The 25013-nt window shown below is 48.5% G+C and overlaps 1 protein-coding gene across 1 annotated transcript in view; it reads right to left on the reverse strand.

Annotated features, from left to right (window-relative positions):
* Positions 1 to 10228: 10228 nt before the first annotated feature.
* Positions 10229 to 25013, reverse strand: part of LOC129818044 (WD repeat-containing protein 7-like) — a 38598-nt gene continuing 23813 nt past the window's right edge. Inside the window, exons 9-12 of the mRNA XM_055873573.1 lie at positions 21973 to 22075; positions 13470 to 13617; positions 12941 to 13189; positions 10229 to 10642 (exon numbers count right to left, since the gene is read on the reverse strand). Of these exons, the coding sequence (XP_055729548.1) occupies positions 10398 to 10642; positions 12941 to 13189; positions 13470 to 13617; positions 21973 to 22075 (745 nt within the window). The 3' untranslated portion in view covers positions 10229 to 10397. The remainder of the gene's footprint in view (positions 10643 to 12940; positions 13190 to 13469; positions 13618 to 21972; positions 22076 to 25013) is intronic.

The following is a 25013-nucleotide window of genomic DNA, read 5'->3' on the forward strand; positions in this document are numbered from 1 at the left end:
TAGCAGACCACCAGAGTCCCCCTAGCAGACCACCAGAGTCCCCCTAGCAGACCACCAGAGTCCCCCTAGCAGACCACCAGAGTCCCCCTAGCAGACCACCAGAGTCCCCCTAGCAGACCACCAGAGTCCCCCTAGCAGACCACCAGAGTCCCCCTAGCAGACCACCAGAGTCCCCCTAGCAGACCACCAGAGTCCCCTTAGCAGACCACCAGAGTCCCCCTAGCAGACCACCAGAGTCCCCTTAGCAGACCACCAGAGTCCCCCTAGCAGACCACCAGAGTCCCCCTAGCAGACCACCAGAGTCCCCTTAGCAGACCACCAGAGTCCCCTTAGCAGACCACCAGAGTCCCCCTAGCAGACCACCAGAGTCCCCCTAGCAGACCACCAGAGTCCCCCTAGCAGACCACCAGAGTCCCCTTAGCAGACCACCAGAGTCCCCCTAGCAGACCACCAGAGTCCCCCTAGCAGACCACCAGAGTCCCCCTAGCAGACCACCAGAGTCCCCTTAGCAGACCACCAGAGTCCCCCTAGCAGACCACCAGAGTCCCCTTAGCAGACCACCAGAGTCCCCCTAGCAGACCACCAGAGTCCCCCTAGCAGACCACCAGAGTCCCCCTAGCAGACCACCAGAGTCCCCCTAGCAGACCACCAGAGTCCCCCTAGCAGACCACCAGAGTCCCCCTAGCAGACCACCAGAGTCCCCTTAGCAGACCACCAGAGTCCCCCTAGCAGACCACCAGAGTCCCCTTAGCAGACCACCAGAGTCCCCCTAGCAGACCACCAGAGTCCCTAGCAGACCACCAGAGTCCCCCTAGCAGACCACCAGAGTCCCCCTAGCAGACCACCAGAGTCCCCTTAGCAGACCACCAGAGTCCCCCTAGCAGACCACCAGAGTCCCCTTAGCAGACCACCAGAGTCCCCTAGTTACTGTCTACCCTGTTGTCTAGTCACTTTACCCCTACCTACAGTATAAAGCTGTTACTGTCTATTATCTATCCTTTACCCCTACCTACAGTATACTGCTGTTACTGTCTATTATCTATCCTTTACCCCTTCCTACAGTATACTGCTGTTACTGTCTATTATCTATCCTTTACCCCTACCTACAGTATACTGCTGCTACTGTCTATTATCTATCCTTTGCCCCTACCTACAGTATACTGATGTTACTGTCTATTATCTATCCTGTTGTCTAGTCACTTTACCCCTACCTACAGTATACTGCTGTTACTGTCTATTATCTATCCTTTACCCCTACCTACAGTATACTGCTGTTACTGTCTATTATCTATCCTTTACCCCTTCCTACAGTATACTGCTGTTACTGTCTATTATCTATCCTTTACCCCTACCTACAGTATACTGCTGTTACTGTCTATTATCTATCCTTTACCCCTACCTACAGTATACTGCTACTACTGTCTATTATCTATCCTGTTGTCTAGTCACTTTACCCCTACCTACAGTATACTGCTGCTACTGTCTATTATCTATCCTTTACCCCTACCTACAAGACGGGGAGGGAGAGAGGTAGGGAGAGACGGGGAGGGAGAGAGGTAGGGAGAGACGGGGAGGGAGAGAGGTAGGGAGAGACGGGGAGGGAGAGAGGTAGGGAGAGACGGGGAGGGAGAGAGGTAGGGAGAGACGGGGAGGGAGAGAGGTAGGGAGAGACGGGGAGGGAGAGAGGTAGGGAGAGACGGGGAGGGAGAGAGGTAGGGAGAGAGGTAGGGAGAGACGGGGAGGGAGAGAGGTAGGGAGAGACGGGGAGGGAGAGAGGTAGGGAGAGACGGGGAGGGAGGTAGGGAGAGGAACTGAAAGCAGACTAAATGGTGATGAGCGCTGACAGGCAATGTTCTGAGTGTTGATGTAGTGGTAGCGGAAACCTTGACCATGAGAGATGAGAGATGAGAGGGAAGGAGGAGGGAAGGAGAGAGGAGAGGGGGTGAGGAGGGAAGGAGAGAGGAGAGGGGGTGAGGAGGGAAGGAGAGAGGAGAGGGGGTGAGGAGGGAAGGAGAGAGGAGAGGGGGTGAGGAGGGAAGGAGAGAGGAGAGGGGGTGAGGAGGGAAGGAGAGAGGAGAGGGGGTGAGGAGGGAAGGAGAGAGGGGGATGTCAGGACTACAAGGACACATCACTCTTCATCACGGTCGTCCCTCCTGCCGCCACCGGCTGCTGCTGCAGGGCAATTAACCATCCACCCCACACACGCCACACCAGGCTAGAGAGCCTGACCGATTTATCGGTTGACCGATATAAAATCAGCCGGTATTATCCGTTTACCGACGTATTTGTATCAGCTTTTTCAATCCACAGGACAAGGACCGATGTTAAGATGCAGAGAAAACGCTTGAGGAAACTAGCCGTTCTTCTTGCATTACATTATTTGTCCCGGAGAGGGACGCCCGGAGAGGGACGCCCGGAGAGGGACGCCCGGAGAGGGACGCCCGGAGAGGGACGCCCGGAGAGGGACGCCCGGAGAGCCATCTTGCCTTGGCACTCTACAGCAAGACTGGACACTATCAGCCAACGCATCTATACAGCATTCATGTATGGGCTGTTGCTTGTCAGGGACTGGACCAAATTCAAGATATACCACCCACATCTATCCAGCTTACTAGCTGTGTGAGTGTACTTGATGCCGTTCACCGCAGGTCAGTGCATTCCGGAATCTTTGCGACATCGCTACATTAAACCTCAACCCGTACCCGACACCTCAACCCTCAACCCTTACACGACCCTCGACCCTTACACGACCCTTACGACCCTCGACCCTCACCCGACCCTCAAATGACCCTCAAACGACCCTTACCCGACCCTCACCCGACCCTCAAACAAGCCTTACCCGACCCTCAAACAAGCCTTACCCGACCCTCAAACAAGCCTTACCCGACCCTCAAACAAGCCTTACCCGACCCTCAAGCCTTACCCGACCCTCAAGCCTTACCCGACCCTCAAGCCTTACCCGACCCTCAAGCCTTACCCGACCCTCAAGCCTTACCCGACCCTCAAGCCTTACCCGACCCTCAAGCCTTACCCGACCCTCAAGCCTTACCCGACCCTCAAGCCTTACCCGACCCTCAAGCCTTACCCGACCCTCAAGCCTTACCCGACCCTCAAGCCTTACCCGACCCTCAAGCCTTACCCGACCCTCAAGCCTTACCCGACCCTCAAGCCTTACCCGACCCTCAAGCCTTACCCGACCCTCAAGCCTTACCCGACCCTCAAGCCTTACCCGACCCTCAAGCCTTACCCGACCCTCAAGCCTTACCCGACCCTCAAGCCTTACCCGACCCTCAAGCCTTACCCGACCCTCAAGCCTTACCCGACCCTCAAGCCTTACCCGACCCTCAAGCCTTACCCGACCCTCAAGCCTTACCCGACCCTCAAGCCTTACCCGACCCTCAAGCCTTACCCGACCCTCAAGCCTTACCCGACCCTCAAGCCTTACCCGACCCTCAAGCCTTACCCGACCCTCAAGCCTTACCCGACCCTCAAGCCTTACCCGACCCTCAAGCCTTACCCGACCCTCAAGCCTTACCCGACCCTCAAGCCTTACCCGACCCTCAAGCCTTACCCGACCCTCAAGCCTTACCCGACCCTCAAGCCTTACCCGACCCTCAAGCCTTACCCGACCCTCAAGCCTTACCCGACCCTCAAGCCTTACCCGACCCTCAAGCCTTACCCGACCCTCAAGCCTTACCCGACCCTCAAGCCTTACCCGACCCTCAAGCCTTACCCGACCCTCAAGCCTTACCCGACCCTCAAGCCTTACCCGACCCTCAAGCCTTACCCGACCCTCAAGCCTTACCCGACCCTCAAGCCTTACCCGACCCTCGAAACCTCAAGCCTTACCCGACCCTCGAAACCTCAAGCCTTACCCGACCCTCGAAACCTCAAGCCTTACCCGACCCTCGAAACCTCAAGCCTTACCCGACCCTCGAAACCTCAAGCCTTACCCGACCCTCGAAACCTCAAGCCTTACCCGACCCTCGAAACCTCAAGCCTTACCCGACCCTCGAAACCGCAGCCCTTACCCGACCCTCGAAACCGCAGCCCTTACCCGACCCTCGAAACCTCAGCCCTTACCCGACCCTCGAAACCTCAGCCCTTACCCGACCCTCAAAACCTCAGCCCTTACCCGACCCTCAAAACCTCAGCCCTTACCCGACTCGAAACCTCAACCCTTACCCGACTCGAAACCTCAACCCTTACCCAACTCGAAACCTCAACCCTTACCCGACTCGAAACCTCAACACCTACCCTCAACCCTTACCCAGCTCAAAACCTCAACCAACTCAAAACCTCAACCAACTCAAAACCTCAACCAACTCAAAACCTCAACCAACTCAAAACCTCAACCAACTCAAAACCTCAACCCTTAGCCTCAACACTTACCCAACTCGAAACCTCAACCCTTACCCAACTCAAAACCTCAACCCTTACCCAACTCAAAACCTCAACCCCTACCCTCAACCCTTACCTAACCCCTCAGTCCTTACCCAACTCGACCCCTCAATCCTTACCCTACTCGACCCCTCAATCCTTACCCTACTCGACCCCTCAATCCTTACCCTACTCGACCCCTCAATCCTTACCCTACTCGACCCCTCAATCCTTACCCTACTCGACCCCTCAATCCTTACCCTACTCGACCCCTCAATCCTTACCCTACTCGACCCCTCAATCCTTACCCTACTCGACCCCTCAATCCTTACCCTACTCGACCCCTCAATCCTTACCCTGCTCGACCCCTCAATCCTTACCCTGCTCGACCCCTCAATCCTTACCCTGCTCGACCCCTCAATCCTTACCCTGCTCGACCCCTCAATCCTTACCCTGCTCGACCCCTCAATCCTTACCCTGCTCGACCCCTCAATCCTTACCCTGCTCGACCCCTCAAACCTTACCCTGCTCGACCCCTCAATCCTTACCCTGCTCGACCCCTCAACCCTTACCCTGCTCGACCCCTCAACCCTTACCCTGCTCGACCCCTCAACCCTTACCCTGCTCGACCCCTCAACCCTTACCCTGCTCGACCCCTCAACCCTTACCCTGCTCGACCCCTCAACCCTTACCCTGCTCGACCCCTCAACCCTTACCCTGCTCGACCCCTCAATCCTTACCCTGCTCAAAACCTCCACCCTTCCCTGCTCAAAACCTCCACCCTTCCCTGCTCAAAACCTCCACCCTTCCCTGCTCAAAACCTCCACCCTTCCCTGCTCAAAACCTCCAACCTTCCCTGCTCAAAACCTCCAACCTTCCCTGCTCAAAACCTCAACCCTTCCCTGCTCAAAACCTCAACCCTTCCCTGCTCAAAACCTCAACCCTTCCCTGCTCAAAACCTCAACCCTTCCCTGCTCAAAACCTCAACCCTTCCCTGCTCAAAACCTCAACCCTTCCCTGCTCAAAACCTCAACCCTTCCCTGCTCAAAACCTCAACCCTTCCCTGCTCAAAACCTCAACCCTTCCCTGCTCAAAACCTCAACCCTTCCCTGCTCAAAACCTCAACCCTTCCCTGCTCAAAACCTCAACCCTTCCCTGCTCAAAACCTCAACCCTTCCCTGCTCAAAACCTCAACCCTTCCCTGCTCAAAACCTCAACCCTTACCCAGCTCAAAACCTCAACCAACTCAAAACCTCAACCCTACCCTCAACCCTTACCCAACTCGAAACCTCAAACCTTACCCAACTCAAAACCTCAACCCTTACCCAACTCAAAACCTCAACCCTTACCCAACTCAAAACCTCAACCCTTACCCAACTCAAAACCTCAACCCTTCCCTGCTCAAAACCTCAACCCTTCCCTGCTCAAAACCTCAACCCTTCCCTGCTCAAAACCTCAACCCTTCCCTGCTCAAAACCTCAACCCTTCCCTGCTCAAAACCTCAACCCTTCCCTGCTCAAAACCTCAACCCTTCCCTGCTCAAAACCTCAACCCTTCCCTGCTCAAAACCTCAACCCTTCCCTGCTCAAAACCTCAACCCTTCCCTGCTCAAAACCTCAACCCTTCCCTGCTCAAAACCTCAACCCTTCCCTGCTCAAAACCTCAACCCTTCCCTGCTCAAAACCTCAACCCTTCCCTGCTCAAAACCTCAACCCTTCCCTGCTCAAAACCTCAACCCTTCCCTGCTCAAAACCTCAACCCTTCCCTGCTCAAAACCTCAACCAACTCAAAACCTCAACCCTACCCTCAACCCTTACCCAACTCGAAACCTCAAACCTTACCCAACTCAAAACCTCAATCCTTACCCAACTCAAAACCTCAACCCTTACCCAACTCAAAACCTCAAGCCTTACCCAACTCGAAACCTCAACCCTTACCCAACTCGAAACCTCAACCCTTACCCAACTCGAAACCTCAACCCTTACCCAACTCGAAACCTCAACCCTTACCCAACTCGAAACCTCAACCCTTACCCAACTCGAAACCTCAACCCTTACCCAACTCGAAACCTCAACCCTTACCCAACTCGAAACCTCAACTCTTACCCAACTCGAAACCTCAACCCTTACCCAACTCGAAACCTCAACCCTTACCCAACTCAAAACCTCAACCCTTACCCAACTCAAAACCTCAACCCTTACCCAACTCAAAACCTCAACCCTTACCCAACTCAAAACCTCAACCCTTACCCAACTCAAAACCTCAACCCTTACCCAACTCAAAACCTCAACCCTTACCCAACTCAAAACCTCAACTCTTACCCAACTCAAAACCTCAACTCTTACCCAACTCAAAACCTCAACTCTTACCCAACTCAAAACCTCAACTCTTACCCAACTCAAAACCTCAACTCTTACCCAACTCAAAACCTCAACTCTTACCCAACTCAAAACCTCAACTCTTACCCAACTCAAAACCTCAACTCTTACCGTAGCCATTTTAAAATGTCAACTTCAGTGGGATCCTGGATAGCAAGGACCGTTCACAGAGGCAACGCTCAGGGGGGGGGGGGGGCGATATGCAACGTTGTGACAGCTGTGAACCTTGCAATGGATGTCTTTCCTTTGAAGTGACAACTACGAGAATTCAATGGCTACAGCCCTACAAAAATCCATTAAAACACAGCTAAATACCAACACATTGAAAATATGTCTTCAGAGGAAAGTTTTTTCCTGGAATGAGTGCACAGTGTATCATCCTTTCAGTAGAGTTTTTCCATTCAAAAAAATATTGTCTTTCTGTGTGCTCTTAAATATTACGTGTTGCTTACATGAATGTTCTTACCTCAAATGTAAGAAATCAGATTTTTCAGAATCTTAGTAGGCAGTATTAAACACAATCTATAAAGACGGTTTTAAAATTGAATTACAGCTATAAAAATACACCCATCGGTATTTGGTTGTAAGTGAATATGTCCACTTTAAAATTGGAATCGGATCCAAAAAAAAGAAATCACATCAGTCAGGCTCCACACCTCACCAGGGTTATACTGTAACACACACACCTCACCAGGGTTATAGTGTAACCAGCTAACACACACACACCTCACCAGGGTTATAGTGTAACCAGGTAACACACACACACACCTCACCAGGGTTATACTGTAACCAGCTAACACACACCTCACCAGGGTTATACTGTAACCGGCTAACACACACACACCTCACCAGGGTTATACTGTAACACACACACCTCACCAGGGGTATACTGTAACACACACACCTCACCAGGGTTATACTGTAACACACACACCTCACCAGGGTTATACTGTAACACACACACCTCACCAGGGGTATACTGTAACACACACACCTCACCAGGGTTATACTGTAACCGGCTAACACACACACACCTCACCAGGGTTATAATGTAACCAGCTAACACACACCTCACCAGGGTTATAATGTAACCAGCTAACACACACCTCACCAGGGTTATACTGTAACCAGCTAACACACACACACACACACCTCACCAGGGTTATACTGTAACCAGGTAACACACACACCTCACCAGGGTTATACTGTAACCAGCTAACACACACACACACCTCACCAGGGTTATAATGTAACCAGCTAACACACACACACACACATCTCACCAGGGTTATACTGTAACCGGCTAACACACACACACCTCACCAGGGTTATAATGTAACCAGCTAACACACACCTCACCAGGGTTATAATGTAACCAGCTAACACACACCTCACCAGGGTTATACTGTAACCAGCTAACACACACACACACACACACCTCACCAGGGTTATACTGTAACCAGGTAACACACACACACACACCTCACCAGGGTTATACTGTAACCAGCTAACACACACACACACACCTCACCAGGGTTATAATGTAACCAGCTAACACACACACACACACACACATCTCACCAGGGTTATACTGTAACCAGCTAACACACACACACACACACCTCACCAGGGTTATACTGTAACCAGGTAACACACACACACCTCACCAGGGTTATACTGTAACACACACACCTCACCAGGGTTATACTGTAACCAGCTAACACACACACACACACACCTCACCAGGGTTATACTGTAACCAGGTAACACACACACACACCTCACCAGGGTTATACTGTAACCAGCTAACACACACACACACCTCACCAGGGTTATACTGTAACCAGCTAACACACACACACACACACCTCACCAGGGTTATACTGTAACCAGCTAACACACACACACACACACACACACACCTCACCAGGGTTATACTGTAACCAGGTAACACACACACACACACACCTCACCAGGGTTATACTGTAACACAGACACCTCACCAGGGTTATAATGTGACCAGCTAACACACACACACCTCACCAGGGTTATAATGTAACCAGCTAACACACACACACACCTCACCAGGGTTATACTGTAACCAGCTAACACACACACACACCTCACCAGGGTTATACTGTAACCAGGTAACACACACCTCACCAGGGTTATACTGTAACCAGCTAACACACACCTCACCAGGGTTATACTGTAACACACACACACACACCTCACCAGGGTTATACTGTAACACACCTCACCAGGGTTATACTGTAACACACACACACACCTCACCAGGGTTATACTGTAACACACACACACACACCTCACCAGGGTTATACTGTAACCAGCTAACACACACCTCACCAGGGTTATACTGTAACCAGCTAACACACACACACACACACCTTACCAGGGTTACACTGTAACCAGCTAACACACACACACACACACACCTCACCAGGGTTACTGTAACCAGCTAACACACACCTCACCAGGGTTATACTGTAACACACACACCTCACCAGGGTTATACTGTAACCAGGTAACACACACCTCACCAGGGTTATACTGTAACCAGCTAACTCACACCTCGCCACTCCTCGCCACTCCTCGCCTCACCTCACCACTCCTCGCCTCACCTCACCTCGCCACATCAAGGCTAGTGTACTGTACAAGGACTAGAGCGTGTGTATCCAGGGCCAAGAGCAGGGCTAGACAGACAGTGGGGAGTGTATGGGTGAAATACAGAGAGCCTTTAACAACTCTCTGGAGAACACTGATGTTCAGGGTCATCTTTATGAACCAATCAGCTTGGATGTACTAAGGAGGACGAGGAACCGTCCAGACAGGCACCTCCCCAACAGGGATTATGGATCCCGCCAGCCTCGCTCGCTCGCTCTCTCACGTATCAATTAAATGTCCCGCTCCTTCAGTATCGACGTGCTGTAAAGTAGCTGCATAACTAAAACAGGTCATTAAGAGCAGAATAGACACCTTTACTTACAGTGTGGACCAGTCTCATGTAATGGACACCAATTTGGTACCTGTCATTCAGACAGAGACAGACACAGAGAGGATAGAAGAGAATACTTGGCCGCAGAGGGAGGGAGGTTGTGTGTGTGCGTTGGTGTGTGTGTGTGTGTGTGTGTGTGTGTGTGTGTGTGTGTGTGTGTGTGCGTGTGCGTGTGCGTTGGTGTCTGTGTTGGTGTCTGTGTGTTGGTGTGTGTGCGTTGGTGTGTGTGCGTTGGTGTCTGTGTTGGTGTGTGTGCGTTGGTGTCTGTGTTGGTGTCTGTGTTGGTGTGTGTGCGTGCGTGTGTGTGCGTGTGTGCGTGTGTGTGTTGGTGTCTGTGTTGGTGTGTGTGTGTGTGTGTGCGTGTGCGTCAGGCCTCTCCACGTTTCTTAAGAAACTGCGACCTGGACAAGATAAAGCATAGAATCAACGACTAGAATCAACGATCACTCTGAGGCCTCGCCTCTCTACGCTGGAAAATCCACTAGTCCTTTAAAAAAAAAAGGGCTAGTTTTTTTGTTTGAAAACCCATTGATATTTTCATTACAGTCCCACCCACAAGAAAATGCACTGATGAAAGAATGAGGGCTGGGGGAGGGAATTCCAAAACCAAATTCCCTTCACTTCTATAACGTGTAACCTGTACTCACGCTGCAGTTCTCAGGCGGGACCAGGATCTGTGTGATCTCTCCCCCGTGGACACAGAAGACGTGCTTCATCTCTCCCGTGAAGATGTCCCAGACGATAACGCTGAAGTCCACGCCGCCGGAGACCAGGGAGCGCTGGTCGTAGCGGGGGGACACCTGGTGAGGGTACAGCAGGCACGTCACTTTGTTACGGTGACCACGCAGGGTGCGGTGAGGGGGCCAACCTATAGAGAGAGAGGAGATATAAACACAGTCACTAACCCTCAGGGTGCGGTGAGAGGGCCAGCCTGGGAACGAGAGAAGACCTTTATATAATGTTGTACGTGCTCTTATCCAGAGATACAATCAGTGGTAAAACAATCACACACACACACACACACACACACACACACACCCCCCCTCCATCCAATACTGTAGACCCTGATGATAAAAACATTAGAAATCACAAGATATATGGGCTGCAGGATGCTACTACAGGCTATTGATTATTTGAGAAAGTAGCAAATCAAATATATTGCGCTCTGTTCCTCGCCTCAGGCTGCACAAACTGTTCTCTCAGCAAAGTGATCCTATTTTCACCCATCACACTATTCTCAATTTAATCTAGTCTTTACAAATATGTAAAATGAGTTTTGATTCAGAATGTCCCATTTATCAACGGGCAGGAACAGAGGGAGAGGAAGAAACACCAGTAATCTGTATGAACTGAAAAAAGGGCACGGAGGCCATTTTCCCAACGGGACCTTTTTCAACTCATGGCGAGTAGGTTACTCTGGTCATTTTGCTGCGTGACATGTGATATTCCCGCCCCAAACTCTGTAACACATTTCATTAAACTGTTGACAAGCCTCTCTCTCTCTCTCTCTCTCCACACGCTGGAGAAAGCTGCGAGAGAGGGGAGGAGATGGAACCGCTCGGTGATATTCTGTTTGTCAAAGGTCATGTGTCAGCCTATTAATAGTTATGAATATATAAAAATGCCCTATTACTAGGCTATTCAAAATCAAATTCACTATAATTGTAAGCAAATCAGAACGTTAAATTTAGGCTAGACCAATTGATGTACCTTAAAACCAGAAACGCAATTTTCTGCCCGCTGTAGGCTATGTACTGTATAACGGCACAATCATTATGTTAAAAATCAGGATTTGTTTTGGCTCATATATAGGTCTAAGCTTATGCATAAACACTAATATGCATATGGATGATTTGAAAGAATCATCCCCTTAGAAAGCACTGTCCTTTTCATTGTGTTTTGGTTTCAAAACCACCACCACCACCACAAACCCATGTTTTCACACTGTTTCAACCACAGCGAGGTGACTTTCAAAAACACACACTGTTTTAATGATGAGTGTTTGATGTGATTTTCCAAATGCATTTGAAAATAGAGCCCCGAGTACCAGGCCATTAGAACCTGATGGAGGGACGATAGAGCCCTGAGTACCAGTCCATTAGGACCTGATGGAGGGACAATAGAGCCCTGAGTACCAGGCCATTAGAACCTGATGGAGGGACAATAGAGCCCTGAGTACCAGGCCATTAGAACCTGATGGAGGGACAATAGAGCCCTGAGTACCAGGCCATTAGAACCTGATGGAGGGACAATAGAGCCCTGAGTACCCGGCCATTAGGACCTGATGGAGGGACAATAGAGCCCTGAGTACCAGGCCATTAGTACCTGATGGAGGGACAATAGAGCCCTGAGTACCCGGCCATTAGAACCTGATGGAGGGACAATAGAGCCCTGAGTACCAGGCCATTAGAACCTGATGGAGGGACAATAGAGCCCTGAGTACCCGGCCATTAGGACCTGATGGAGGGACAATAGAGCCCTGAGTACCAGGCCATTAGAACCTGATGGAGGGACAATAGAGCCCTGAGTACCAGGCCATGAGGACCTGATGGAGGGACAATGGAGCCCTGAGTACCAGGCCATGAGGACCTGATGGAGGGACAATAGAGCCCTGAGTACCAGGCCATTAGAACCTGATGGAGGGACAATAGAGCCCTGAGTACCAGGCCATGAGGACCTGATGGAGGGACAATAGAGCCCTGAGTACCAGGCCATGAGGACCTGATGGAAGGAGAATAGAGCCCTGAGTACCAGGCCATTAGAACCTGATGGAGGGACAATAGAGCCCTGAGTACCAGGCCATGAGGACCTGATGGAGGGAGAATAGAGCCCTGAGTACCAGGCCATTAGGACCTGATGGAGGGACAATAGAGCCCTGAGTACCAGGCCATTAGGACCTGATGGAGGGACAATAGAGCCCTGAGTACCCGGCCATTAGGACCTGATGGAGGGACAATAGAGCCCTGAGTACCAGGCCATTAGGACCTGATGGAGGGACAATAGAGCCCTGAGTACCAGGCCATTAGAACCTGATGGAGGGACAATAGAGCCCTGAGTACCTGACCCCCCCCCCTCCCTCACCCACACTCTCCCCCACCCCCCCCCTCCCTCACCCACACTCTCCCTGACCCCCACTCCTTCACCCACACGCTCCCCCCTCCCTCACCTCTACGCAGCATGTGTTCTCCCTGCAGCAGCTGTACGATGGCGGTCTGTGTGGCGGGCACCAGGATAATGCTTCCGTCCTCTCTGCCACACACCAGCCTGCCCTGGGAGGGGATGTAGACGCTGGCCGTCACTTTGATGGGCTCCTCCGACCCGGGCGTCACACTCAGCTGGTCTATGATGCCCGCCGACGGGGGAGCCAGCTTATCAAAGGCCTCCTGGAGGGAGATGGTGGAGGACACCTGGAGCTCTGGAGGAACAGGGAAGTAGAGAATTAACAGTATTAACTATATACAGACCCAAAACAGACACATCTATCCAACCGGACTTACACCAGAGAAGGGCCTTTGCTTAGTGGCATTGCATAGTCATGAAGATGAACCATAAGGAATGTACTACACATGCCCTGCACTGGAAGGGATTCATTTCACGGGTTTTTGCCAGATAATGGCATAACAGCCATCTAATTCCCACCCACAGCATCCCTACAGACTTGGGACGCTTCCGCCACCTAGTGGACTAAACGGTACCTGCTGCGGTGGAGAGGGGCTGCAGAGGCGAGGTGTCTGGGATGCTCCAGAGGGTGAGGCGTCCGGCTGAATCTCCCTGGACCAGCAGCTTGTGGAAGGGCTCCCGACGGCCGTAGAAGAACCGTGTCACCGGAGGACAGATGAGCAGCTGGAAACACGGAACATAGAACGTTAGAGGGGAAAATAGTGTTCTAGAATGTGAACACTAGTATTTTATCTCTGTGTTCAGGGTCATATCTACGGCAGGACATTACTGTCTCTGGCAAAGCACAGTACCATGTAACATACATACATGAGCCACCTACACCGTCCTATATCCATGCCAATACCATTATTTGTGCTGTGAGATAAATGGTCTAGTCCTAGCGATAACAATTATTTCATAACAACTACAGGGATTGTATTAAAGGATAGTAAATGGTGAGAATGAAAGCAGGACAGCATACGGTAGTCTTGTTGTACCATGGATCTAAAAAAAAACTCCAGCATATTATATTCTGCTGTGTACAAGAAGGGGAAGCCGGCGTTGCAAGGGGACATGATCTCATGCCATGGGAGCATTGTGATGTGCTGTTAACGTTTAGCACTATAAAAACACCACTGTGATAGTAAGAGGATGCCAAGCAGGAAGAAGGGACTGCTTACTCAACTACCAACAGGGTTACCTACAGTACATGCATTGATCCACCCCTCCATACTAAAATATCCCCTAACTCAGTTCTCTGGACAGCAAAGCAATGAATCAGCTGGATACAAACCAGTTAGCGAGACACAATAAATTGTTGAGGCAGAACACTGGTGCCATGAACAAAAATATGAGATCTGTTTTTTTTTTTTTTTTGCCTACCTAACAGATCGAGCAGGACTGAACATCGATAGTTATGCATGTTGGTTAATGGTCCTTCACTAACTGACCCTTTGCCCGGTAAAACTAATTGCACCCTGGTCAAAAGTAGTGCACTACGTAGGGAATAGCGTGCCATAGGGCTCTGGTCTAAAGTAGTGCACTACGTAGGGAATAGGGTGCCATAGGGCTCTGGTCTAAAGTAGTGCACTACGTAGGGAATATGGTGCCATAGGGCTCTGGCCTAAAGTAGTGCACTACGTAGGGAATAGGGTGCCATAGGGCTCTGGTCTAAAGTAGTGCACTACGTAGGGAATATGGTGCCATAGGGCTCTGGTCTAAAGTAGTGCACTACGTAGGGAATAGGGTGCCATAGGGCTCTGGTCTAAAGTAGTGCACTACGTAGGGAAGTGTGCTCCATTTGGGACATAAACTTTGATCTTTCATTTGACCTATTTACACTGCTATAATTGTGTTCCTGACTGCAGTAGAAAAAAGGCACAGTGGTAACCAACCTAACGACAACCTAACGACCTGGAAACCTGCCCGCTGACGCCATTTCCAGGAAGTTCATGTGATTGTCACGGTAACAGAAAAAGACGGGATGGAACCGGATCCCTGTAATGTCTAAAGAAGGAGACACTCTGTGGCCAGGTAGTCAGGTAGTCAGTCACCTGACATGAGGTTGCTAGATGTTGAGGTAGATGCTCAGACTACAGTCAATTGACTTGACACTGTCTGGGAAACAAGGCAGAAGTGATAGTTAAATGAAGGCCCTCTTAAAAATAGAACCTTGATCATTGCCTGAATATAAAATAAACAAAAAAAAGGTACATCAGAAGTTTATTAGCATGGAAATCAGCGGACTGAACAATAAAACGTAGCATGTACGAAGTTCCTTACTGTTTACCATATGTCAAATCTGTGTAGGTTGACAGGCTTATGTATATACAGTAGTCAGATCTTAATTTGACCTCGTTCGTCGCAGGAGGAAAATAATCAATCCTGCAGCGGGAAAATTGAATATCATTAGAATATGTTTAGAATGGCCACCAGGTGGCAGCTTGAAGCGGTGTTTGTAAACCATGTAGAAATAAACTCAGCAAAAAAAAAAAACGTCCCTTTTCAGGACCCTGTCTTTCAAAGAAAATTCGTATAAAACTAAATATGTTCACAGATCTTCATTGTAAAGGGTTTAAACACGATTTCCCATGCTTGTTCAATGAACCATAAACAATTAATGAACATGCACCTGTTGAACGGTCGTTAAGACACTAACAGCTTACAGACGGTAGGCAATTAAGGTCACAGTTATAAAAACTTAGGACACTAAAGAGGCCTTTCCACTGACTCTGAAAAACTCTAAAAGAAAGATGCCCAGGGTCCCTGCTCATCTGCGTGAACGTGCCTTAGGTATGCTGCAAAGAGGCATGAGGACTGCAGATGTGGCCAGGGCAATAAATTGCAATGTCTGTACTGTGAGACGCCTGAGACAGGACTGACAGTGGCAAACCACGTGTAACACCTGCACAGGATCGGTACATCCGAACATCACACCTGCGAGACAGGTACAGGATGGCATCAACAACTGGCAGAGTTGTTGATGCCAGGAACGCACAATCCCTCCAGCAGTGCTCAGACTGTCCGCAATAGGCTGAGAGAGGCTGAACTAAGGGCTTCTAAGCCTGTTGTAAGGCAAGTCCTCACCAGACATCACAAGCAACAACATCGCCTATGGGCACAAACCCACCATCGCTGGACCAGACAGGACTGGCAAAAAGTGCTCTTCACTGACGAGTCGCGGTTTTGTCTCACCAGAGGTGATGGTCGAATTCGCGTTTATCGTCAAAGGAATGCGCATTACCCCGAAGTGGGATCTATTTGGAGGTGGAGGGTCCGTCATGGTCTGTGCGGGTGTGTCACAGCATCATCGGACTGAGCTTGTTGTCATTGCAGGCAATCTCAATGCTGTGCGTTACAGGGAAGACATCCTCCTCCCTCATGTGGTACCCTTCCTGCAGGCTCATCCTGACATGACCCTACAGCATGACAATGCCACCAGCCACACTGCTCGTTCTGTGCGTGGTTTCCTGTAAGACAGGAATGTCAGTGTTCTGCTACGGCCAGAGAAGAGCCCGAATCTCAATCCCATTGAGCACATCTGGGACCTGTTGGATCAGAGGGTGAGGGCTAGGGCCATTCCCCCCAGAAATGTCCGAGAACTTGCAGGTGCCTTGGTGGAAGAGTGGGGTAACATCTCACAGCAAGAACTGGCAAATCTGGTGCAGGCCATGAGGAGGAGATGCACTGCAGTACTTAATGCAGCTGGTGGCCACGCCAGACCTGACTGTTACTTTTGATTTTGACCCCCCTTTGTTCAGGGACACATTATTCCATGTCTGTTAGTCACATGTCTGTGGAACTTGTTCAGTTTATGTCTCAGTTGTTGAATCTTGTTATGTTCATACAAATATTTACACGTAAAGTTTTACTTAAAACAAACGCAGTTGACAGTGAGAGGACGTTTCTTTTTTTGCTGAGTTTATATGTAGGCTACTTGGAGGCTTTTTTTGTTGTTGAGGCTACAGCATTTCTCTGCTGAATTCTTATGTGAATTATAATAAATTGAATTTTTTTCAGTGGTAGATGTAATCATTTATTTTTATTTTTTAAATATCAATTGTTTTATTATATGTTGAAGGCAATCAATAGGTAGAATAAATGAGTGGTAACCTTAACATATATAAATGCCAGAATCGACATGGTTCGAATCCAGCCGACTGCTCTTTGACTCATGGATGAATGTCTATTTTTGAAACATTCATTCCGAGTGGTTTGGGGAAGGTTTAACGTTCAAGACAACTGGAAACACTAAATCTCCGACTTCCGACTTCAGTGCGTTCAAGACAACTGGAAACTCTAAATCTCCGACTTCCGACTTCAGTGTGTTCAAGACAACTGGGAACGAGCTGCGAATGAGAGAAGACAAACAAAAAAAAAGTTGAGGTCATCCAACTTGGAATTCCAAGTCGGGAAACTCTTTCCGACCTGAAGATCACTGACGTCATGATTTGACCTCGAGTTTACAGTTGTCACGAACGCACTGAAGTCAGAGATAACCGATTCAACACTTCCCAGATGATTTGAACGCGGCACTAGTCCTGCTTGTGTAGCCAGCGGACATGAGTTGGTCAGAGTCAAGTGATGCGGTAGTCCCGCCTGCGAACTTCAAAACAAGTGTCTGGCTCAAGATGTTGGTTAATACTCTGAACCCCGGGGCAGACACTGTTTCAGAGTATCATGCGTGTTACACCAAACTCTCTCGTTCTCCTTGGCCGACACGAGTAAGACATTTCAGCGTTTTAAACCTCGCAAGGCTGCAGGCCCAGACGGCATCCCTAGCCGCGTCCTCAGAGCATGTGCAGACCAGCTGGCTGGAATGTTTACGGACATATTTAAATCGCTCCCAATCCCAGTCTGCTGTCCCCACTTGCTTCAAGATGTCCACCATTGTTCCTGTACCCAAGAAAGCAAAGGTAACTGAACTAAATTACTATCACCCCGCCCTGTGCAACTGGGTCCTGGACTTCCTGACGGGCCGCCCCCAGGTGGTGAAGGTAGGAAACAACACCTTCACTTCACTGATCCTCAACACAGGGGCCCCACAAGGGTTGAGTGCACAGTCCCCTCTTGCACTCGCTGTTCACCCATGACTGCATGGCCTCCAACTCAATCATAGATTTTGCAGATGACACAAGCATAGAAGTCATGATTACCAACAATGACGAGACAGCCGACAGGGAGGTGGTTAGGGTCCTGGCGGAGTGGTGCCAGGAAAACAGCAGAGGGAGCACGCCCCCATCCACATTGACGCAGTGGAGAAGGTGGAAAGCTTCAAGTTCCTTGGTGTACACATCACTGACAATCTGAAATGCTCCACCCACACAGACAGCGTGGTGAAAGCGCAACAGTGCCTCTTCAACCTCAGGAGGCTGAAGAAATTTAGCTAAGACCCTCAAACTTTAAACAGATGCACAATTGCAGTGCCTGCAACAGCAGGGTTCTCCAGAGGGTGGTGCAGTCTTCCCAACGCATCACTGGGGACACACTGCCTGCCCTCCAGTACACCTACAGCACCTGATGTCACAGTAGAGCCAAAACGATCATCAAGGACAATAACCATCCGAGCCACTGCCTGTTCACCCCGCTTCCATCCAGAAGGCGAGGTCAGTACAGGTTCATCAAAGCTGGGACCGAGAGACTGGAAAACAGCTTCTTTCTCAAGGCCATCACTGTTAAATAGCCAACTAGCCGGCTACCATCCGGTTACTCAACCCTGCACCTTAGAGGCCACTGCCCTATATACATAGAATCTCTGGCCACTTTAATAATGTTACTCAACCCTGCACCTTAGAGGCTGCTGCCCCATATACAGACATGGAATCACTGGTCACTTTAATAATGTTACTCCACCCTGCACCTTAGAGGCCGCTGCCCTATATACATATAATCTCTGGCCACTTTAATAATGTAAAACTAGTAACATTAATCATGTGTATATACTGCTTTACTCATCTCATATGTATATACCTACATTGCTCATCCTAATATTTATATATTTCTTAATTCCATTATTTTACTTTTAGATGTGTGTATGGTTGTGAATTGTTAGATATTACTGCACTTTTGGAGCTAGTAACACAAGCATTTCACTTACACCCACAATAACGTCTGCTAAATGTGTATGTGACCAATACAATTTGATTTGAAGGGAACTGAAGGCTACAGTAGTCTGAGATCTGGACACTGACTGATGGTCTATATCCCCTCACATAACCTCATATAATGTTAACTATAACCCCTCACATAGCCTCATATAATGTTAACTATATCCCCTCACATAACCTCATATAATGTTAACTATATCCCCTCACATAACCTCATATAATGTTAACTCCTGCAGAATTAAGCAGTCAAATTGTGACTTGGTAACACGAGTGGAGAAATATTATTTATTTCAGCATCTTGAGAGAATGACTGCGTGGTCAGGGACCATCTGCAAAGGTGCTATCTTTATCAGCATCGTCAGAGCTGATAGTATTTCAACCACAATAAATATGCATGCAAGTCGAACTGAAATCTTATCAGAAACATCTTGTTTTCAAATTTTAACTCTCTTAAAACAAGTCGAACTTGGAAATGTTCCATTTGTTTTGTTGTTGTTGAGTTCATGTATTTTATCCCCGGTCCCTAAACTTATTTTCTGTGTGAGAGAAGACGAAATGAAAGAGAAATTTTTACCTGTGTCAACTCAATTGATAAATTAATTATATCGATGTACGACATCTTTTTTGGTGAGCTTTATTTAGGGTTTATTTAGTCTTTTAGGGCAATAAGTAATGACAGAGAAGCTGCATGCATCTAATTATAGACAAGTTGACTAACAAATAGCCTACAATAAAGTCAAAGTGCCACGCCCATCGGGTCACACAGAAGCACGCACACACACACGAGAACACACACGAGAGAAGACAGAGAAAACGAATCAAAGATTGATGTGAAAGATTAACTCAATCCAAAAGATTTAAAAAATATATTTAAGACAAAGGCACTGGAGTGTTGGAGAATGACTAGAGAATAGAAAGGGGGGGGATACACACAAGAACCTAAGAATGGCTTCCACTCTTCTTCCACTGGGTCTACCTGTTATCAATGTATCATTATCTATGTCTTGATCTGATTTCCAGAGGGAAAGCAGTTTAGGGACTTGGCATGCATCTGCACCAGTGTGAAGACCAAGATGAGATTGATGATTTTGAGATTTTAGTGGGAGGAGCATGGAATCAGGTGAGCCAGAGTGAGTTGAGAGAACTGGCCAATCAGAAAGACAGCATCGTAGAGGTGCACACGTCACAGGGTCAGGCATCCAATCGCTGTTCAGCTTACTAAATAAAAAAGGGGCTTTGGAGATTTGATTTTGATTGGCTGATATATCATAAACCAAAGCATGCGAGTCAATCGGAATTCAGATCAATGTATTACAGATCGATTATCAGGCATGTCTCCATCAAGATAATACAGATCAAAGACTATATTAGTAACATTTTTGGATACCAATTTGCAAATAGACTCAGCGAAATTACATTGCCCACGAGCAGCACCGCAGACATTGAGATGAGCAAGATGCAAGACTGTACTCTCACACAGTATCTGAGCATGTGCACGGGTTGGCTTCACACTGTTAGTCACGGGACCAAAATAGGGGAGAAGTTGATCCTCGTGCTTCAAAGCTTGTAGTTGTTGCAGAAATTGCCCCACAACGCTGATTACGTTCTGCAGCTACGTCATATCGCTGTGTCTACTTTTAATCAACATCAAATATGGTATTGATCAAATCACTAGTATACTATACATGGGGCACTAAATGTTGTTATCGGTAATTGCCCCATAACATTACACCAACATACATCTTCCTATCCCCGGTCTGCATGCTTCATCTCTGAACATTGAGTGGATGTGCTGAATCTGTGACTGAGAGCTGAGGGCTCCCCCTGCTGGACAGAGCCAGTGTGTGCCTCTCTCCTGCTGTACACTGCAGCTTACTGGTGCCTCTAGAGGCTGCTGGTGGAATAGCAGCTTTGGGGTGTAGAGCTCCAAGTCTACTCCGCTGGCAGGGTGGCACAGCACCACCATGTCTACCCCCTCACCAGACTCCTCAGTCTGAGGAGTACACGCCCTCCGATCAGGGCCAAGGCCCATTGGGGTGGGGAGGGGAGGGGGGGAGGGTAATAAGACAGACAGACAGAGTAAAACAATAAGAAGAAAAACAACAGAAAGGCAGACAGGAAATGAATATGTAGACTATGTACATCCAAAATTAAATACAGTACACACAACACTAGCCTGATCCCAGATCTGTTTGTGCCAGTCTTGCCAACTCCTTGCCACTCTTTGTCACATTTGGCGAGAAAGCAAAAACAGACTGGCACCCCGGGCTAACAGACTGGCACCCCGGGCTAACAGACTGGCACCCCGGGCTAACAGACTGGCACCCCGGGCTAACAGACTGGCACCCCGGGCTAACAGACTGGCACCCCGGGCTAACAGACTGGCACCCCGGGCTAACAGACTGGCACCCCGGGCTAACAGACTGGCACCCCGGGCTAACATACTGGCACCCCGGGCTAACAGACTGGCACCCCGGGCTAACAGACTGGCACCCCGGGCTAACAGACTGGCACCCCGGGCTAACAGACTGGCACCCCGGGCTAACATACTGGCACCCCGGGCTAACAGACTGGCACCCCGGGCTAACAGACTGGCACCCCGGGCTAACAGACTGGCACCCCGGGCTAACAGACTGGCACCCCGGGCTAACAGACTGGCACACCGGGCTAACAGACTGGCACCCTAAAGGACAAAACAAAGACATTGACAAACAACAAAAGACAGTCCGTTACCAAGTTAGAGGACTGACACTAGCAGTGCTGTTGACTCTCTTCAACATGAGAGAGAGCATGGAGGTGGACAGGGTTTTGTTGTAACAAAAAGTAATTCATTACTTCAAAACAGATCTTATTTCTGTCTTGAAACCAGAAAGCTCTTCACTGAGAGTGAGTGATTGTGTGTGTGTTAGAGTGATGGATGGAGAGGAGTAACCTGTTTGTCTGTGCGGTCCGCGATGCTGTACACCAGAGGTGGGATGGAGCCTTCGGCAGTCTTTCCTACATCAGTACGGAAGTGTTCACTGGCAGGCAGGCAGCTGGGAGAGAGAGAGAGAGAGAGAGAGAGAAAGGAACAGAGGTCAGCCCAGTTTAGTTATTTCTCTCACTGCCAACAAATGAACTAAACTAGAACTAACTAATCCAACTGTAAAACACACAAACCTGTAAAACAAACTAAACCTAACAGGGAAATCCACCTCAGAATGGTTTCTTACGGATTGGCACGTAGAAGACGAACAGCCTTTCTGACTAGTGGTTTCCCTGCTAAACCCAAACCAAACTACAACTAACACCGCTAGTCTCAAGTGAAAACCATAGTGGCAAATATCAAAAAGATTTTCAGAGCCACTTACCAGACGCACACAATCCAATAGAAGAGGAAGTGAAATAAAACTTGTTTTAGTCCAGGTACTTTTACATATAACTCGTATGTTCAAAGTTTCCACAAACATGAATATAGTTGAAAATTGGCTATTGCTTCCTGTGAAACTAGTTCCTTTCCACGCATGTATCATAGCTGACAGCAATACTGTGTATCATCTTTAGGCACCAATCAAAATCAAGGGTGGTAGTCAATAGTAATGTGATAAATTGACTTAACGTTCTAACTGCACAAAACGATAAGTTCATAAAAGAACCACAATGCAGCTTGTGCTGCTGCCAGCAATGGTTCGGGTTTACGTCCCTTTCAGATGGTTAAGCATCGCACCTGTACTACCATCACTGGACCGCAATTCCATATTGGACTTCACTGCTGTCGCTTGCCTTCCGATGCCAATTTTTCCAATTGTTAACGACGATGACGTAGTGGTGGAGAGTGGACTCCAAAATAATTGATTACATGAGTCCTTGCACGTCTACTACCGGTGTTGACTCCCAATTCTGTGTCAAGAGTCGATTCCACCAGGAATTGACGACTTGACTCCTAAGATTCAGTATTTTGGGAACATAGAAGACCGATTAGTTGTCGTACTTCCGAGACACACGCATCTTTCATAGCGAGCTAGCGAGCAACAGAGAGAGAGGGGAGGGGCACCAATAAAGGCAGGTCGGCCACCAGGCAGACAGTCAGGATCGTGCACTAGGCCTATCCATCGGTATTAATAAAAAGCTTTATCTCGCAAAGCATTATCTCGCAATTTCTTAGCTTGCAATTGTCTTGCAACTTCAGGAAAACCGGGCCTATCGTCAATCAAGTATTCAGACCCTTTGACTTAATCCACATTGTTACATTACAGGCTTACTCTAAAATGGATTAAATCGCCCCCACCCTCATCAATCTACACACAATGACAAAGCAAAAGCAGGTTTTTAGAAATGTTTGCTAATTTAATAAAAACCTAAAACTGAAATATCACATTTAAAGAAGTATTCAGACCCTTTACTCAGTACATTGTATAAGCACTTTGTCAGTGATTGCAGCCTTGAGTCTTCTTGGGTATGACGCTACAAGCTAGGCACACCTGTATTTGGGGAGTTTCTCCCATTCTTCTTTGCAGATCCTCTCAAGCTCTGTCAGGTTGGATGTGGAGTATCGCTGAACAGCTATTTTCAGGTCTCTCCAGAGATTTTCGATTGGGTTCAAGTCCGGGCTCTGGCTGGGCCACTCAAGGACATTCAGAGAATTGTTCTGAAGCCACTTCTGCGTTGTCTTGGCTATGTGTTTAGGGTCGTTGTCCTGTCGGAAGGTGAACAGTCGACCCCAGTCTGATGTCCTGAGCGCTCTGGAGCAGGTTTTCATCAAGGCTCTCTGCGCTTTGCTCCGTTCATCTTTCCCTCGAATAGTCTCTCAGTCCCTGCCAACACCATGCTTCACCGTAGGGATGGTGTCAGGTTTCCTCCAGACGTGGCACTTGGCATTCAGGGAAGAGAGTTCAATCTTGGATTCATCAAACCAGAGAATCTTGTTTCTCATTGTCTGAGAGTCTTTAGGTGCCTTTTGGCAAACTCCAAGCGGGCTGCCAAGTGCCTTTTACTGAAGAGTGGCTTCTGTCTGGCCACTCTACCATAAAGGCCTGATTGGTGGAGATGGGAGAACCTCCAGAAGGACAACCTTCTCCACAGAGGAACTCTGGAGCTCTGTCAGAGTGACCATCAGGTTCTGGTCACCTCCCTGACCAAGGCCCTTCTCCCCCGATCACTCAGTTTGGCCGGGCGTCCAGCTCTAGGAAGAGTCTTGGTGGTTCCAAACATCTTCCATTCAACAATGATGGAGGCCACTGTGTTCTTGGGGATCTTCAATACTGTAGACATTTTTTGGTACCCTTCCCCAGATCTATGCCTCGAACAAACCTGTCTCGGAGCGCTACAGACAATTCCTTCGACCTCATGGCTTGTTTTCTCTCTCTGACATGCACTGTCAACTGTGGGAACTTATATAGACAGGTGTGTTTCTTTTCCAAAATAATAATGTCCAAACTATTGAATTTACCACAGGTGGTGGTAGAAACATCAAGGATCATCAATGGAAACAGGATGCACCTGATCTCAACTTCGAGTCTCATAGCAAAGGGTCTGAATACTTAACACCACCTTTCAAAGGTTTAGGGTCACTTAAATTCTTGTTTTTCCAAAGAAAAGCACATTTTTTGTCCATTAAAATAACATCAAATTTATCAGAAATATAGTGAAGACATTATTAATGTTGTAAATGACTATTGTAGCTAGAAACGGTAAACTATTTTAATGGAATATCTACATAGGCGTACAGAGGACCATTATCAGCAACCAGCTCTCCTGTGTTCCAATGGCACGTTGTGTTAGCTAATCCAAGAATTATCATTTTAAAAGGATAATTGATCGTATGAAAACCCTTTTGCAATTATGTTAGCGCAGCTGAACACTGCTGTCCTGATTAAAGAAGCAATAAAACTGGCCTTCTTTAGACTAGTTGAGAATCTGGAGCATCAGCATTTGTGGATTCGTTTACAGGCTCAAAATGGCCAGAGACAAAGACCTTTCTTCTGAAACTCTGCA

The sequence above is a fragment of the Salvelinus fontinalis genome, chromosome 21, assembly GCF_029448725.1.
Source record: "Salvelinus fontinalis isolate EN_2023a chromosome 21, ASM2944872v1, whole genome shotgun sequence".
Classification (NCBI taxonomy): Eukaryota; Metazoa; Chordata; class Actinopteri; order Salmoniformes; family Salmonidae; genus Salvelinus; species Salvelinus fontinalis.